Source organism: Piliocolobus tephrosceles, chromosome 10 (assembly GCF_002776525.5).
Source record: "Piliocolobus tephrosceles isolate RC106 chromosome 10, ASM277652v3, whole genome shotgun sequence".
Taxonomy (NCBI): Eukaryota; Metazoa; Chordata; class Mammalia; order Primates; family Cercopithecidae; genus Piliocolobus; species Piliocolobus tephrosceles.
In genome coordinates, this window is record NC_045443.1 from 14755358 (window position 1) to 14772622 (window position 17265).

The following is a 17265-nucleotide window of genomic DNA, read 5'->3' on the forward strand; positions in this document are numbered from 1 at the left end:
AACAATGTTATATTTTCTTTTTCTATTTTTTTTTTTTTTTTTTTTGAGACACAGTCTTGCTTTGTCACCAAGTCTGGAGTGCAGTAGTGTGAACTTGGCTCACTGCAACCTCTGCCTCCCAGGTTCAAGTGACTTTCCTGTCTCAGCCTCCCAAGTAGCTGGAATTACAGGCATGCACCACCATGCCTGGCTAATTTTTGTATTTTTAGTAGAGACGGGGTTTTACCATGTTGGCCAGGCTGGTCTCGAACTCCTGACCTCAAGTAATCCACTTGCCTCGGCCTCCAGAAGTGCTGGGATTACAGGGTTGAGCCACTGCACCCAACCCAATGTTATATTTTCATAACTTTACTCTTTCTTTCTCTTTTTTTCCTTTATATTAGGATGTGGCATATTGAATCTCTCTTGAGACCTATCCTGGATATAGATTATCATCCTTTTAACCTTACATTTTGAGAAGATCCCATTTCCCCAAATATACATGTTATATAGCACAACCGATGGTATTACATTATTGAAAAATTCAACTGAAAATTCCTTATAGAGAGAATAAATGCACAGAGCAACATTTTCCATTTAGAAGTATAGTTATGAGACTGACATTAGATCTCACATGATTCTGCCTGCCTCTGTGTATGAAGGTTATGGGCACCATCCTAGATGCGAATAACTCAGAGAGGAATGCATGTACCTTTGTAATCGCTATTAGTAACTGAAGTATTGATGGGATCTTATGTTAAGGTATTCTTATGGAATGTATGCTAAACATAACATTGTATTAAAGGTTCAATATAGGATCTAGAAACTACGAATTACATTTATGGAATGCTGCTGGCAAATTTCTGGTTTAGCTTTCTCAACCTGTACATCTTTTCTCTAGCTCTTCACATTTTCCATTGCAGATATCTTTTACAAAGCTGGGTTGATAGACACATTTAGTATATGACTTAGGGTGTCATAACACTCGCACTGGAAAATAAAAAAAAATGAACACATCTAATGTTGTGTTAGGACCTGACCTCCTATATAAACCTTTTTACCGACCACTTGGTTAGCTGGAACAGTGGCTTTTATAGTTTGGATGAATACAACATTGGATGACATGAAGACAGGTGTTTTGTTTGTTTGTTTGTTTTTTGTGATTAAATGCTGACCAGCCATCAATGGTGTGCCAGATAGAAGCTATGCACTGAAGAGATGGAGAAGTGAGTAGACCACTTCTTTTCTTTAAAGAACCTACTATGTAGGTAAGGAAAAAAAAATGAATATAATATGAATAAAAGCATAGCATTATAGGGCTGTTTATTTGGGGCTCAGATGTATACATTTAATGATTTTCCTGAGAGTTCAAACGGAGATAACAGGGAATATTTCATTGAAATCTTTAGTTGTGAAAATGGGTAAAAAAATATTAGGAAAGACTTGTGATCCTCTCTTTGGTATCTCACCAATAGTCTGGCTGTTACATTATATAATTTATTCTGGGTGGATATTTTTACCTATCTATATGGATATAGGTACAGAGGTATAGATATATTAATAGTAAATAAAGTGGATATTCTGAGTAAGAAGTTTTATGGGTCAAAATGCTTAAGGAATACTACCCTAAGTGAGGTGTAATTGTGAAGTTGAAATGAACGGTCTTCAGATTCTAAACATAATTTCTCTAATTCCTTTGCTAGTGCTCCTCTTCCAAGTTATCCCTCCTCACCCAGTCACAGCACCCTGCATTTTCTGATAAGCAGTGAGACATACTTTCTTGGTGTCCACAGACGTATACAGAAGCACCATCGTACTGTCCACATCCCCCCAGTCATCCAAGGTCACTGGACCGTCATACCCTAGGGCAAGATCAGAGTATGTTAGAGGCCATTGTTGATCTTTGCCTGACAGATAAGTTGGATCATGACAGAGAGTGTAAAGCGGGTTCAAATAGCTCTGTTTCAAATTTACTGAAAACACTGTTGACATTAATAGTCTAATCAGATGGCACCTGGATTGGCTTCTTGGCCCAGAGATCTCTGGAGGGCATTTTTTATGGGAGATGTATTTATTTAGAAAAAACAAAAAACCTTTTCATTGCATTTGGGGTGGTACTAAATGTAATGAGTCAATAAGTCCCTCGATTATTAGTGATACATTTTTGCTAAGAATATTTCCTGAACTCCTAGCATAGTGTATAGGGTCACTGCACAATCTTAACATAGATTGTAGGAAGATCAAAATGTTTTCACTATCACTTGTTTGCTGAAGACATTGAAGAAAATTACTTAAGTTTTCTGAGTTTCAGTTTTGTCATCTATGAAATAGCAATGTAAGATAAACCTGTTTAGGTAAAAAAAAAAAAAAGTGATCAAATTAGCAGCTTCACATGGTTCAACATAACAATGAACATTTATTTCCTGTTTACAATATACCAGGCTCTGTGCTAAGTGATTATATGCATTATCATACTATTCTTCCTGGAATATCATGATATAGAAACTATTATTATCTCTGTTATATTGATGAGAAATAATTTATTTAGTCAGAGATATTAAGGGTCATACAGCTGGTAGGTGGCAGGAACAAACATTTGTTTGTTTCCTAAATGTTAAGCCAAATGTTAAGCCCATGCTAATCCATTAAAATGCTCAACCATGGTCATGGAAGTGAGGAGATTAAGAGTTCACATAAAGTGCCAGGTAGAACCTGGGACACATGGTATGACCAACAAATACTGTGTCTCCCTTGCTGCATCTTCAGTGAAGCAGAAGTGATGTCTTCCCGCCTCTGTCAGACACCACAGCCACTAGTGCAGGCCTCAGTCCTGATGCTGGGCATCTGCTGCCCTCCGAAGCCTACAGAGAAAGTCACTTACTCTGCAGTAAAATAAAGGTTTCATAGAGTAAGACTCTGAGGCAAGTTAGAAAAGGCCACTATAATTTTTCTTTGATTTAGTATACATTACATTGAGAGGAAAATTTCTTCACAGTCTCAGGATGAGATCTGGGACATGACAGATGGGAGTTTCACTAGGGACTTGTAGGAAAGGGCAACGTTGATCCATGCAGTTCAGGAGATTCATGTTGTTTTGGAGGGTATTATTTTGTGGAGTTTTGATAACTAAAGGTTTTTTTTTTTTTTTTTTTTTTTTTGAGACGGAGTCTTGCTCTGTTGCCCAGGCTGGAGTACAGTGGCCAGATCTCAGCTCACTGCAAGCTCCGCCTCCTGGGTTCCCGCCATTCTCCTGTCTCAGCCTCCCGAGTAGCTGGGACTACAGGCACCCGCCACCTCGCCCGGCTAGTTTTTTGTGTTTTTTATTAGAGACGGGGTTTCACCATGTTAGCCAGGATGGTCTCGATCTCCTGACCTCGTGATCCGCCCGTCTCGGCCTCCCAAAGCGCTGGGATTACAGGCTTGAGCCACCGCGCCTGGCCGATAACTAAAGGTTTAACACAGGGTCCCAGATCCTTGAAGGATACAAAAGGAGATATGGAAGGACCCAAATCAAACTGCAAATATTTATTCTTTTGTTAGCCTCCAAGCATAGTCAGGACATCACTGCTCAAAATGCCTTATGATGAGCTTGGTTCATAAGTACAGAACCTGCGCTACCTGCCCTTTCTGTGACATCCAAAGATTCTAAAAGACTGAAGCATAAACTGGGGTTCACTTATCAATAACAGCACCCTCAAAGTTTATGCAATGATGTTTGCATCCTGTTGAGTTTAAAGGGATTTAGCTGTGGAATCATCTACTGCTAAACCCTCTTTGTTGCCCCAAATCCACTCAGAAACCCCATATTTCTTCACCTTGGGGTTATTTGCTCTTTGTAGACCAGTACCTTCAAAAGTGAGATTCCTGAAAGCATGAGCAAATTTGGGGGTGGTAATATTTTCTCCATTTTCAAGAAATATCTTCAGCATATGTCCAAAGAGCAGGATTCCATTCAAATAGGCAACAGCAAAGTCTCGTTTTGTCTAAATAAAAAAAGGAAAATATTAAAACGGGTCCTTCAGAAAAGAATCTGGTCTTGAGCCTAGAACAAAAGGTTGTTGTAATCAGCAGGGTAACTGGAAAGTTAAAGGGATATCAGGGGAATTGAAGGGATGTTATTTAATGAAACTTTTAGAAAACTCTTCCTTGGAGGCCGGGTGAGGCGGATCATGTCTGTAAACCCAGCACTTTGGAAGGCCAAGGTGGGTGGATCACCTGAGGTCAGGAGTTCGATACCAGCCTGGCCAACATGCAGAAACCCCATCTCTATAACAATACGAAAACATTAGCCGGCTGTGGTGGCACACGCCTGTAATTCCAGCTACTCAGGACTCAGGAGGTTGAGGCAGGAGAATCACTTGAACCTGGGAGGTGGAGGTTGCAGTGAGTCGAGATCCCACTGTACTCCAGCCTGGGTGACAGAGTGAGACTCCATCTCAAAAAAAAAAGAAACAGAGAAAGAAAGAAAAAAAACTCTTCTTTGGGTCAGTGTTCTTTATGATCCCATGTCACAATTCTGTCTTCTCTTGGAATCAATAAAATGAGGGAAGTAACTATAAGCAGTTATACTTCATTCCCATGATGAAAAACATACAAATCAACCAGGAAAGGCAACATGAAGCATTTTCATGACTCTTATAAGATTTTATATAGAAATAATGTTAGCTTGTAGTTGATTTTTATTAAAGTGCAAAAAAGAAACCCAAAAATCAGAAACCAGAAACAATCCCTGCATTTAAGTATTCTGAATGGAACATGAGCAGTTTTGATTGGATGATACCACTGAACTTGCTTTGAATACAATTCTGATTGGGTATTATTTCATGCCCCAAATGCCTGCCCTGGGAAAAATAATGGAGAGGGTCAGAATTGCTGTGACTTGGCAGCTGGAGAATGGTGACCTTCACAGGGCTGAGTGATGAATTAAAAGCCCTTGCTGAACTGAGACCAAGTGGGTTCCATTACCTCGGGCATGTTGAACTGCCCATTTGCAAAGAATCGTATTTTTGCTAGAACCATGAAGAGGGTCAAGTGGTATCCAGATATGACACTCAGAATTATATTTGCTGGAAAAATAAAACCCTTTCATTGGTTTCAGTTTCTTTTGCTGAAATCATTTCATGAGGTAAAAAGAATCCAGTTAAGACCCAGCTCCAAAAGAGGATGCAGTCTCTAATTTTGCCACGGTCGTAAATGGGGGGACTTAGAACTTCTAGCTGGGAAAAACTGTGACACCCCAGAGGTATCCATCTTTCTTTGCAGCTTTTTGGGCCTGGCCCTTGACTTGCCATCCCAAAGTTGTTTTAATGTCATCCTCATTGCCCCTTCCTCCTCCTCCCATCCCAGTCTGCTCTTAAAGGTTTGTCTCTGTGGGCAGAATGCATCTAATAGATTTAATCGTACGAAAGTACAGGACTGACAAAGCCCGATATACTATTAGAATCAGGAGCCCTGCATTATAATAAGGTGGCCATGATTTAGTGTCCAAATGGAGGCTCTTTTTTCTGCACAAATGCTAAACCAGATGGCATAGTGGGGTAACAGGAATACACCAAAACTCTCCTGGGCAAATTTGGACAATGGTCAACTTAATTATAATGGAAGACAAAGTCTTAACCTAGGAATACACATTTCTAATGGGAGGATTTTAATATCAGTGACAGGAAAATTTTGCTTTAGGACGTAGGGAACTTTCCCGTAACCCTTGCTTTATTTTACATTGTTTAATGTCTGCCTCTTATAAGTGTAAGATTGACCCTCATTAGCAGGGCTTCTTCCTGTCTTTCTGTATTGTTACTTCCATGCCAATGTTGCACATGTGTCCGCTGCTGGACTGTTCTATAGTCTAGCAGAGTGACCTACAGTTAAGAGCTTTGATAGGGACCCTGCTGTTTCAAAATGCTGTACATGTAGTTGGTTTCAGTTAACATTTGTTGAGTGAACTGGAGCAAGTAAAAATAATTGCTCATTTTAGAATTTGGGTCCTAAATGGAGAAAAAGTATCTTACCCTTGACAAAGAAAATAATAATATATAATTTATACTATAACATAAAATAATAGCTTACTGGGGATAGATTCCTGGAGAAAGAGCTATTTAGGAGGGAATTCCCAGAAGACAGCGTCAGAACAAGGACATTTTTCATATAGTCAGGGGCTGTGACATTGTCCTCAAAGTACTGGTCACTGTAATAAAAAGCACAGGTTCCTCATGAAAATTAGGAAAAATAGAGATGTATCTTCTACAGTTCACACAAACTACATCATCATCCTTGAAAATAGTTTAAAACTTTTTTTTTCATTAATCTGCAAAACTCTCTACTTTCCCCAGATAGAATTGCTTTCTTCTGTGCTTGCTAGGTTAAATAAGAGAATTTAAGCAATTGTGGTTAACATACATAAAGGAAAAGAAAACGAGAATACAGATATTTCTTGATTTCTTTGAGATTTTGATGGGCTGTGGACATGTGAGCTCATGCTTGCTTTTAAGGCTTGGTTTATAGGTAGAAACTTTCTTTTCCTTAAGTGCTTTTAACAATTTAGAGATATTGAGACATGGTAGAGAGAAATTTTATCACTAAACTTATGTTTTAGATGGTGAAACATACGCATAAAAAGACTAAACCTCTCCTCTAACACGGTAAGCTTTTTGATATATGGAACATTAGCTTATTGATTCTTGTACCCTCAACTCCTAGACAATGCCTGGCACATTGTAGACTCTCAGTACTGTCTAAGATTGCTGTGCAAATGCTATGGTTTATTTTTACTTTTACTTTTTATTTTATTTTATTTTTAGACGGAGTTTCGCTCTCATTGCCCAGGCTGGAGTGTAATGGCATGATCTTGGCTCACTGCAACCTCCGCCTCCCAGGTTAAAGCGATTCTTCTGCCTCAGCCTCCCGAGTAGCTGGGATTACAGGCACCCACCACCACGCCCGGCTATTTTTTTTTTTTGTATTTTTAGAAGAGACGGGTTTTCAGCATGTTGGTCAGGCTGGTCTTAAACTCCTGACCTCAGGTGAACTGCCTGCCTCTCCTAAAGTGCTGGGATTACAGGTGTGAGCCACCACGCCCGGCCTCAAATGCTATGGTTTCTAAGCTTCCTATTATTTTGAGGTTTGAAAAGAATCTGATATGTTTGAACTGCTGTAATTAGGCTGACCATTATTTAATGTTTTCATTTAAAAACATTTTTTTTTAGGAGACAAGGTCTTGCTACGTTACCTAGGCTGGTCTTGAACTCCTAGATTCAAGCTATCCCTCCTGCCGCCTCAGCTTCCCAAGCAGCTGGGATAACAGGCATGCACCACTGTGCCCAGCATATTTAATATTTGAACACATCTACTATGTGTTAAGAACTGTATTGGATATTTTACTCCTATTATCACATTAATCCTAGAAGCACCCCTATGAAGAAGACATTTTAATTCTCATTTTACAAATGAGAAGATTTAATCTCAAAATGCTAACAAAAATCCAAGGGTCAAAACAACCGAAAGTGTCAGAATTAGAATGTGAACATATTATGTCTAATTTAGTCTCATGAGCTTTCCAAAACATAGCCAGGTGTCCTTTGGGAATAGTGACAGAGGAATTCCAGCACTTTGGTGGTTTACTGAGGATTTCTGAAAGTAAAATTAAACCAACCTGGCTACACTAAGGGCTCCTTCCAGGGGCAAAGCAGCTATTGAAATCAATGAGGTTCTTGGAGTGAAATATTGGTAACTCTGCCCTCTTCCCTGTACTCCTGTAGTTAAGAGTCTAGTTGGTTAATTAAATTACTTTCACGAAGGTCTAGCCATCAAACAAGCCTGCAGTTCCTATACTTCATTTCCATTCATGCTGTGAGAAGTATTGTTAGTGTGGGTGAAATGATCAGGCAAATACGGGAAAGATCTAGACAGTAACAGCCTCTCGTCTGAATACAGACAGGTAATGATTAGTGGTCCAGATAACTGAAGTCATGTGATCTGGCTTCTGGAGACAAGGGGCATGGGCATGGCAGTGACACTTTCTTCAAGCTTAACTTGATTCAAATATTACCTTGGCACAGCTTATCAGTGGGGTCTCCAACCATATCAGATAATTAGCGATTAAAAGAAAGATGGGATGTGATCAAAGGTGCTTTCTACTCTCCAGCATTTTTTCTCCTTGGCCTAGAGAAATGTGGAGGAAAAGAGCGCCACCTAGTGACTACACCACAGAGGGTGAGGAATAATTGTGTATATCAGACTCAGATAACTGAAACTTCAAGCTTATCAGAGGTGGCTGAAGGAAAAGTAATCTAGGACCAAAGGCCATTAGCAACTGAAGGAAAAAAATGGGGCTGGCATTACCAGTAACAATATTATTGAGTCTTTAGTTGATTTATTATTTCCTGGACAAAGACTCTAAAATCTGGCTAGAGATCAGGGTCGTATGTTTTTTCTTTCTTCTTCGTCTTTTTTTTTTCAATAGAGATGGAGTCTCACTGTGTTGCTCAGGCTGGTCTGAAACTCCTGGACTCAAGCGATCCTCCTGCCTGGGTCTCCCAAAGTGCTGGGATTACAGGTGTGAGCCACCGTACCCAGCCAGGATTCTATGTTGACTGAGCAGGCCTCAGTCATAAATGGACATGTGGGTTTAATGGGGCTATAATAAACCTTTTATATTTACAAATGGTGAAGGTGTCAAAGGAATGCATCTCTGCTAAAGCCACAATTAGGTAAATAAGAATGAGGGTGTGATGGAGTTCAAATATTATCATCATACTTCACCCCATAAGGGGTTGTGCAAAGCAAGAGAAAAGAGAATGTGCCTTTTGGAAATCCTTTGAATACTTCCTTTTTGAAAAAAAGGAGGGTTTTTCAAAATATTATACCTACTTGAAAAGATCCACTAGAATAATGACAATGTCTTCAGCCACTGCTCGGTCACCCTTCAGCTTGTAGAGGAACTCTGGACCACCACACATAATAATCACTGGAGAAGAAGGTAAGACAAGGAGATGAATATATGACAGTCTACAGACAAACAGGGAACCAGTTGTCTGAATATGAACCCAGTAGGTTAATGTAAAAATTTTTAAAGATAAACTCCAATTTCTTAAATTCCTCCTTTCTTTTTTTTTTTTTTTAATTTACAATTATAGAGTCAGAATAGAGCTGAATGGGATCTTTTTAAAAAAATCATCTAGCCCATCATTCTTTTAATTTTATAGATTTAAGGAGGCTGAAGTGAAGATGCCAAAGGGTCAAAGAACTAGTAGATGACAAAGATAGCTGTGACAGTCAAGTTCAGTTCTTATTCCATTATGCCAGGCTGGAGTAATTACAGAATATGTTGGCATAGATAAGTGAAGTATACCTCACCATTTGTAAAAGTGGTTGAAAAAGATATTATGAAAGTGAGAACAGAGAAGAATTTATAAAGTCTCCCTAAGCAACTTGGGCTTTATCTGTAGCCTCTTAAAACTTCATCTTAGTAACTCCAATGCCAGAGTCCAGTCTGAAGTCTACCACTAATTTCTGCCAGCTATCCTGAATGCACAGTTCTATGAGTGAGAGGAGTTGGGGGAGACCTCATTAGATCTTTTTAGATGCTGTGCCATTGTGCTGCCCTGTTGAATTTAAAGTCTTTAGAGACATAAATACTCACATATTTCTTTCCCACCATATCTTGGTTAATGTTTTTGCAACTGGTAGGTCATTAATATAACAAATGCTTGATAATGGCAATAAATGATAATTTGAATATCAGGGAACCCACCAAGCAAGTATCTTCCCTTGTAGAAAATTCTCACAATGGATTCCTTTGCCCCTGATACATTCTTGTTTGTAGACAGAATTCTGTGGAAAGTGCAACAAATCCCCTAATATCTTAGTGAGGATGAGGGTTTTTTTTTTTTTTTTTTTATTTGAATAGGTTTTTGAGTGAACAGGCGGTGTTTGGTTACATGAATAAGTTCTTTAGTGGTGATTTCTAAAATTTTGGTGCACCCATCTCCCAAGCAGTGTACACTGAACCCAATGTGTGGTCTTTTATCTGTGGATAAATTTTATCCAATTAGGCTTTCATACCTGGTCTCTAGCTGGTAGATCACTGGGCAGGTAAGATACAGAAAGATTAGGAAAGTGAGATAATCTTTGCTTACCTTATAATTTTGCATGAAGCTACATAATCAATAAATTCATCCTCTTGGTCACCAGGAGGACTGGGGCTCAGAATATGTGAAGATTAGTCACAAATCCGATAATATGTTGGATTGAGGTGAATTTTAAAAAAGAGTTTGCTGAGAGTGGGTCATAATATCATTTGACTTTATAAAAGCTGGATTTTAGCATTATCATTATTATGTTAATATAATTACTCAGTAATACTTATGGATTTTCTCTCAGAGGATAAGGTTTTTAGTCAATGAAAGGAACAATATAATGAAGTTGCACGCAATTATAGATCTCCCAAAATATACAAAATATGTAGGAGTAATGATGATAGCTCTGCAGTGGAGGATTTGTTGAAATGACTTAAAAGGAAGTAGTAGTCATAAAGAATAAGTTAGCAAAAAAAAAAAAAAATTATCTTCATGTCTTCTTACCATTGCTTTTTCTGTTGTGGTCCATTAAGATATCCTGAAACTCTTTATCTTGTCTTAACACCGACTTAAAACTGAGTTCGTGGGAGAAATAGGAAACACTAGCCTCCAGAGCATTGAGGTACCTGGAATAGGAAAAAGAGAAACTAAGAAAACAGCTTAGTTCCCTCATGGCCTTTCATGCCTTTCACTTCTTTTTTGCAGATCTATCCTGAGATTTGTTCATCTAAAATTCATGTCTGCTATTAACACAATAGACAGCACATACCATGATACCACTAGTTTAGATTGTGAAGCTCTAAATTAGTGAAAGGATGGGGGGGCTTTTAGGGATCTTCATGTATACATGTAAATAGTAGACATTTGGTGAGTCCTTTGTGACGGCTTCCAGCTGCTTGCAGGAAGAGGGTTCTACTGTGCTTTATCAACTAGTCCCATTATCATAGATAAGTTGAAACCCTTGAATCTACTGTACAAAAATTCAAAGTTGATAGGAATAATTTCTGCTCCTGTTTAAACCTCACATTAGATACTGTGGGTTGATTCCTGTAGGTCCCTAGATGCGCACCCCTGGTGGTATCGCATCTTAGTCTTTTGCATACTTAGGTGGAGAGAGACTACAGAATGAAGCAGCATCCTAGAAGTACAGGCAGCAAACCAGCCAGAAGATTTCCTCTACCACCTTTGTTGGAGTTGAATGAATCTTTCCATTTTATTTTAGTAATGATACCTGATATGGTTAGGCTTTGTGGCCCCACCCAAATCTCATCTTGAATTGTTATCCCCATAATCTCAATTATCCTCACGTGTCAAGGGAGAGACCAGGTGGAGGTAATTGAACCATGAGGGTGGTTTGCCCCATGCTGTTCTCGTGATAGTGAGTAAGTTCTCATGAGTTCTGATGGTTTTATAAGGGGCTCTTCCCTCTTCACTTAGCACTTGTCCTTCCTGCTGCCTTTTGAAGAAAGTGCCTTGCTTGTCCTTCGCCTTCTGTCATGATTGTAAGTTTCCTGAGGCCTCCCCAGCCATGCTGAACTGTGAGTCAATTAACCTTTTTTCCTTCAGCAGTTACCCAGTCTCAAGCAGTTCTTTATAGCAGTATGAAAACAAACTATTATTAATACAATACCCATTATTCCTGTTTCTCCCCCACCTCTTGTTTCTCTGAAGAAGTGTGAGCTCATCTTTTTCTAATTAATTGTAGGAATAGGCAAGATGCATGTTCTCTGATATTGTTTCTTACACAGGAGTGTGAAAACATTAACTCCTGGCTTTCATTTTCCTTATCTGTAAAATAGGGATTCTATTACTTGTTTTATTTTCTTCAGATAACGTACTGTAGGAAATCAATAAAACTGATGTGAATATACTTTCAAAACAGTAAAGAGTGTTGCAGATGCAGACTATACTGATTATTTTTACAACTCTATATTTACTTGATCCCCTTTGCTTTTATTTATGTGTGAGAAAGTGAACTGGTGTCTATACCCAATGCTGTTACCAGTGGAAGGTGTATCTGATAATAACTAGGTGGCCTCCATGATCCTATGGCTTATTTCCATGGCAAGTGCTAATGAAATTTAATGATCCTGCTTACCAGAAACAGTCCTCGGACTCCGTACCATTCTTGTAAACATACGAAGTGCTCCAGGAATAAGTTTTGAAGGGTAGATCATTGGTTTTCCAAAAGTTAACCAAGAAGTATGTCAACTTTCTAGCTGGAGACATCAGCCTGGTTAAGGTTTCTTTATAGTCACATGACAATCCAAAACTTCCAGCTGAGATCATGGGGTAGCTCAATTCTGTGTCAAGGCTGTGTCAAGAGGTTGAGAAAAAAAAAAAACATTATCAGGATTAACTTTAGTAGCACAAATAAGATCCCTCTTTAACCTGTTTCAGCATGTATGTATGAATGGTAAGAATGAAATCAGGTCATTAAAGCAGATTTCTCATGTATATAGGAGTCTTTCTCATAAAACTGAGTTTAAAAACACTTATTGAGCATATGCTGTGTTCTAAGCACCCTCTAGGCAAGTTTGTGAATATGCGACTGGGTTATTTTGATTTATTCTAAAGTGAGGTGTCATGATATCTGGGCTGGGATACTAGGGAAGTCGGACTCAGAATAAGGATGGACCACCACAGCCACCATCGTTGTAAAGCCAAAAAGATGCCATCTACACTTTGCCATGCATTGCCTTCTTCCCAGCTCTGCAATGAACTGCCTTTGAGACATCAGCTGGGGATTTGAGAGCTTTCCTTCCCTTGCTCAACACCTGGACCATTTCACAGTTAGTTAAACTTATCAATCTTCATTCCCAATCAGGGCCTTGACAAATGCCAGGAATGATGTTCGTCTGCCTCTTTGCCAGACTGATTCTTACTCATTCTTCAGCTCCTAGATTACGTATCTCTTTATCTATCAGGAAAACTTTCCATGGTACCTAAGACCAGGTCACTATTTGGGCGAGTATCTATTTAATATCTGTTTCTTCCACTAGACTGTAAGCTCCCTGAAAGCAGGGTCATGCCTGGCTTGTTCACCTTGGTGTCTCCAGTCAGCTAGGCTCGTATGTAGGTGCTTAATATGTATTTAACGAAGGAAGGAAAACAACATGCCCTTCCTTCTTCAGTGCTCCATCAAAAGGTTTTAGTGAGCTTCCTGCTTGCATCTCCAACTACAATGTTCACAGTCAGCATTCTCTTTCATTTCTGTTCCTCCAAACTGTTTTTCATTTATTTTAGTGTTTTGAGATTTTTTCATTTATTTTAGTGTTTTGAGATTGTAAAGGCTTCTTTGACTATTTTCCATCTCTCACCCCAGCATCATACTATTGATTGATTCTACCTTCAAATATCTTTGCAGTTATTCTCCCTTTCCATGTCCACTTCCTTCTTGCTAATCGAGGCCCTCCTTCTCTGCTGACTTTCCTGTCATCAGTGTCTTTCCTATACACTGTGGTCAATCATTCTTCTGAAAGTTGGGCTGCTTTTCTTGGCATTCCCCAGCTTAAAACCTTAGTGATTTCTGACGCGAATCTCGTTAAATGCAACTTCCTTCACCTGGACTTTCCTCCCTTGAACTTCCAAATATGGTCCTTAATTTTGCTAGTCTTATCTCTATTATTCTCCTATACATTTCCTGAACTCTGGTTAATACAGAGTTCTTCGTTTCCCTGCTTGTTTGCTTTTAAACGTACTTCTCCCTCTGCCTGGCTAGAAAGCTCATCTCCTCATCTCTCTACCCATTAAAATTTTACCCATTCTTCAACATGCAAACAATTGCATCTCCTTCATGAGGTTTCTTTCCCCCATTGAAGCTTAGTCCCCTCAAACAGAGGTGACTGTTCCCTTCTGTGCACTCTACAGCTTCTCTTTTCTTTTCCCTTTTCTCTCTCTCCCTTCCTCTCTCTTTCTTTTTCCTTCCTTCCCTCCTTCCTTCCTTCCTTCCTTCCTTCCTTCCTTCCTTCCTTCCTTCCTCTCCTTCTCTTTCTCTCTCTCTTTCTCTCTTTCTCTTTTATAGGGTCTCACTCTGACACCCAGGCTGGCGTGAAGTGGTGTGATCCTGGATCACTGGAGCCTTGACCCCCTCAGTTCAAGCGATCCTCCCATATTGGCCTGCCACATTGCTGGGCATGCATGACTACACCTGGCTAATTTTTTTATTTTTAAATTTTCTGTAGAGCAAGGTCTCGCTATGTTGCCTAGGCTAGTCTCAAACTCCTGGGCTCAAGGGATCCTCCTGCTTCGACCTCCCAAAGCCCTGGGATTACAGGTGGGTGCCACTGATCCCTGCCCTCTGCAATTTCCTGTTTCTATTTCCCTGGTGGCATTGATCTCACTGCCTTGTATTGGTCAGGAGAGTCCTTGTCACCTTCTCTATTTGGGTGGGCAGGGGCTGTGTTTTGCTTAATTCTCTCTACTCTGAAACAGCTAAAATGCTTCTTTGCATGTAGAAGGTCTTCATAAATGGTGAATCAGTTTTTCCAATCCTCCTTTCCTTTTGAGCATACTCTATAGCAATATAGTAAGTGATCAGGTTAGAAGACAATTGGGAACAAATGCAAGGAAGAGTAAGATTCTGGATCTGTCTGCATTTTGGTATGGAAGAGAAGCTGAAAAAGTGCTCAGTGAGCCTGAGCATCTGAGATTGATTGTAATGGTGGGTGTGAGGTGACAAAAGCAAACTTCACAACAGAATTTTCAGAGGTCTAATGTTTACCCTCCAAAATCCATTGCAAGTGATCCTCTGCAAAGTTTTCTCTGTGCAGATGAAGGGTGATTCTAGATTCAGGGTCAGATCGAACAGGTACAAAAAAGGAACTTGAGCAGGATTTTGATTAGGGAGGTGTAATTAGCAGAACACAGTATATTTTGGTGATAATTACATTGTGTAAAATGAATGAAAGAGATGAGGGTAATTTTCCCAGAGCCAGAAAAATATATTCGTTCTAGAATATATTGAGAGCTTTGTTCTGAGATAGTAAGGGCACTGTACAGAGGACTTTAACATCTCATTTATATAATCCTCAAATAACCCCATGAACTAAATATATTGTTATTTTCCCCCACTTTCACAGACCTACAGGATAGAACAGAACTCTCCTAATACCCTGGGGTGCTGCACTTTCTTTTGTGTTTCCCAGCCCTCTACCCATACTTTTGTGAATATTTTATTTATTAAACTCCTCAAATTATCCAATTTCACTATCTTTCCTGCTTTTGCTCAAAACTCTGACTTTTTACCCATACCATGTTTTCTCTCAAGGTCAGACGTTAATGACTGAACCTGGACAGCTACAGACATTCACTCCATGCTGAGCAAGGGAAATTACCTGGATAAGAGAATGACAGTTATGGAGAGATGGCAAAATACTAGACCTCAACACCTCTGATTGTGTTGCCTTGACTAGACTGTTGTTTCTTTAAGTTGTAATATCACGTCCTGACTTCAGTTCGCAGTAGTATTACTTACTACATCTGGAAGGTGGAGTATGTACATGAGGGCCCCATGAGGACACAGCCCATCCGTTTTGCATTCTGTAGGAGAGAAAACAACAATGAATTCCTAAAACTAAGAAAAGTACTCAGTAGACAGGAAAGAAGTAGCAAGGGGAAGGCTCCCAGAGGTTTAGAAAGTGGGGCCTCCCAAGATGCTCAAACGCAGAGCAGTATAGGGTGCCTTGAGCTGGACAAGGATCAACTGAGGCATGGAGAGGTTCAAGAGGGAAAAGATGCTACAGGGAGGGAAGGTATTTTACAAAGGTGAGCTGACTGGAGGTGAACCTGGCTTCCTTCTCAGTGCAGGGTGGGAAGAGGCAGAAGAGGGACTGGGAGGCTGTAGCATTAGTAGTGTCTGAAGGCCAGATAGTGGTGAGATGAGATTTGGAGGTGCTCTGAAGGGAGAGGGCAAGTTTCAGTTGTAGAGAGAACTATAAAACAGGGATGAAGTGAGTAAAATGCTATGCAATTGATTGGGTGATTATTGATCTTATTTTCTCCTATTTCTTAAGGGGAATCTGGTTGGGACCATCTCATCCCTGGTTTTGGAGAACCAGGTTATACCTCTCTCTGTGGAGGCAGAGAAAGGCAGCATAAATTTCTGAAATTGTGATGTGGAGTTTATCGAACTATGCTTGTGCACACCTTACCTTCCCAAGATTGAGAATCACTGCTGTGGTAGCCATTGTTCCTGATGGGAGTGTGGCCTGCCTGGTTGGTGTGATATTATTGATTAAAGTTTAGAGCCATGGCTCTACTCCCAGTGCTCTGCTGCTCAGACAGCCTTTTCTTTAGTTTCTGTAGTAAGGGGGTGCATCGCGCATCTGTTTGTCTCTAGAGAGCTTGTAATACTCTTTATTTCCATAAAGCTCTGGTTGGGATTGGGGTTTGGGGATTCGGAGGAGGAAGTAGGCAAGGCTCTCCCTCTTCCCATTTCCACTTTGACATTGCAGTTACTACTTTAAGTTAGGTGTCAGATTCACCCTTAAGCAATTAACTATGATCTGACATATGGCAATGACTTGAAATAGAGATTTCTGGTGTGGGGCCTTGAAATATGTTTTTAAACATGGTTTCTCAGTTATTTCTTGAGGGACACAAAGGCAAACCAGTTTATACTATTAAATAAAGAAACTTAAAAACTGGCTGGGTGCAGTGGCTCATGCCTGTAATTCCAGCACTTTGGGAGGCCAAGGGGGGCAGATCACTTAATCTCAGGAGTTCGAGACCAGCCTGAGCAACATGGTGAAACCCTGTCTCTAAAATAATATAAGAAATTTGCTGAGCATGGTAGCACATGCCTGTAGTCCCAGATACTTGGGAGGCTGAGATGGGACAATCACCTGAGCCCAGGAGCTCAACCTGCAGTGAGCCATGATTATGCCACTGCACTCCAGTCTGGGCAACAGAGGGAGACCCTGTCTCAGAAAACAAATAAACAAACAAACAACCCAAAAAACAAAACAAAGCAAAATTTTAAAAACAATTTAAAACAAAAGAATTCCTCTCCACAACTGAAAGTGTACACACAGTACATAGCCAAGGCCCTCCTCACTCTCCTGGATTCATGGAGGGCCCCTGTCATTTGGGTAATCTGTAGGGATAAAGCCAGAGTCTCCTGCCTGGTACTTGGCCACTCATTCAGCTACGTGGCTAGAAATGATGGGAGAGCTGCTTCATGGTTATGTGCTTACATTTCACACTAAGATTA

General features: G+C 39.9%; 1 protein-coding gene across 1 annotated transcript in view; it reads right to left on the bottom strand.

The window, feature by feature from the left end:
• The window catches only part of GUCY2C (guanylate cyclase 2C), an 83845-nt gene that overhangs the window by 57860 nt on the left and 8720 nt on the right, over positions 1–17265 (bottom strand). Inside the window, exons 3-9 of the mRNA XM_023226143.1 lie at positions 15529–15593; positions 12151–12366; positions 10557–10678; positions 8845–8941; positions 6046–6163; positions 3827–3962; positions 1756–1841 (exon numbers count right to left, since the gene is read on the bottom strand). Coding sequence (XP_023081911.1) covers positions 1756–1841; positions 3827–3962; positions 6046–6163; positions 8845–8941; positions 10557–10678; positions 12151–12366; positions 15529–15593 — 840 coding nt within the window. The remainder of the gene's footprint in view (positions 1–1755; positions 1842–3826; positions 3963–6045; positions 6164–8844; positions 8942–10556; positions 10679–12150; positions 12367–15528; positions 15594–17265) is intronic.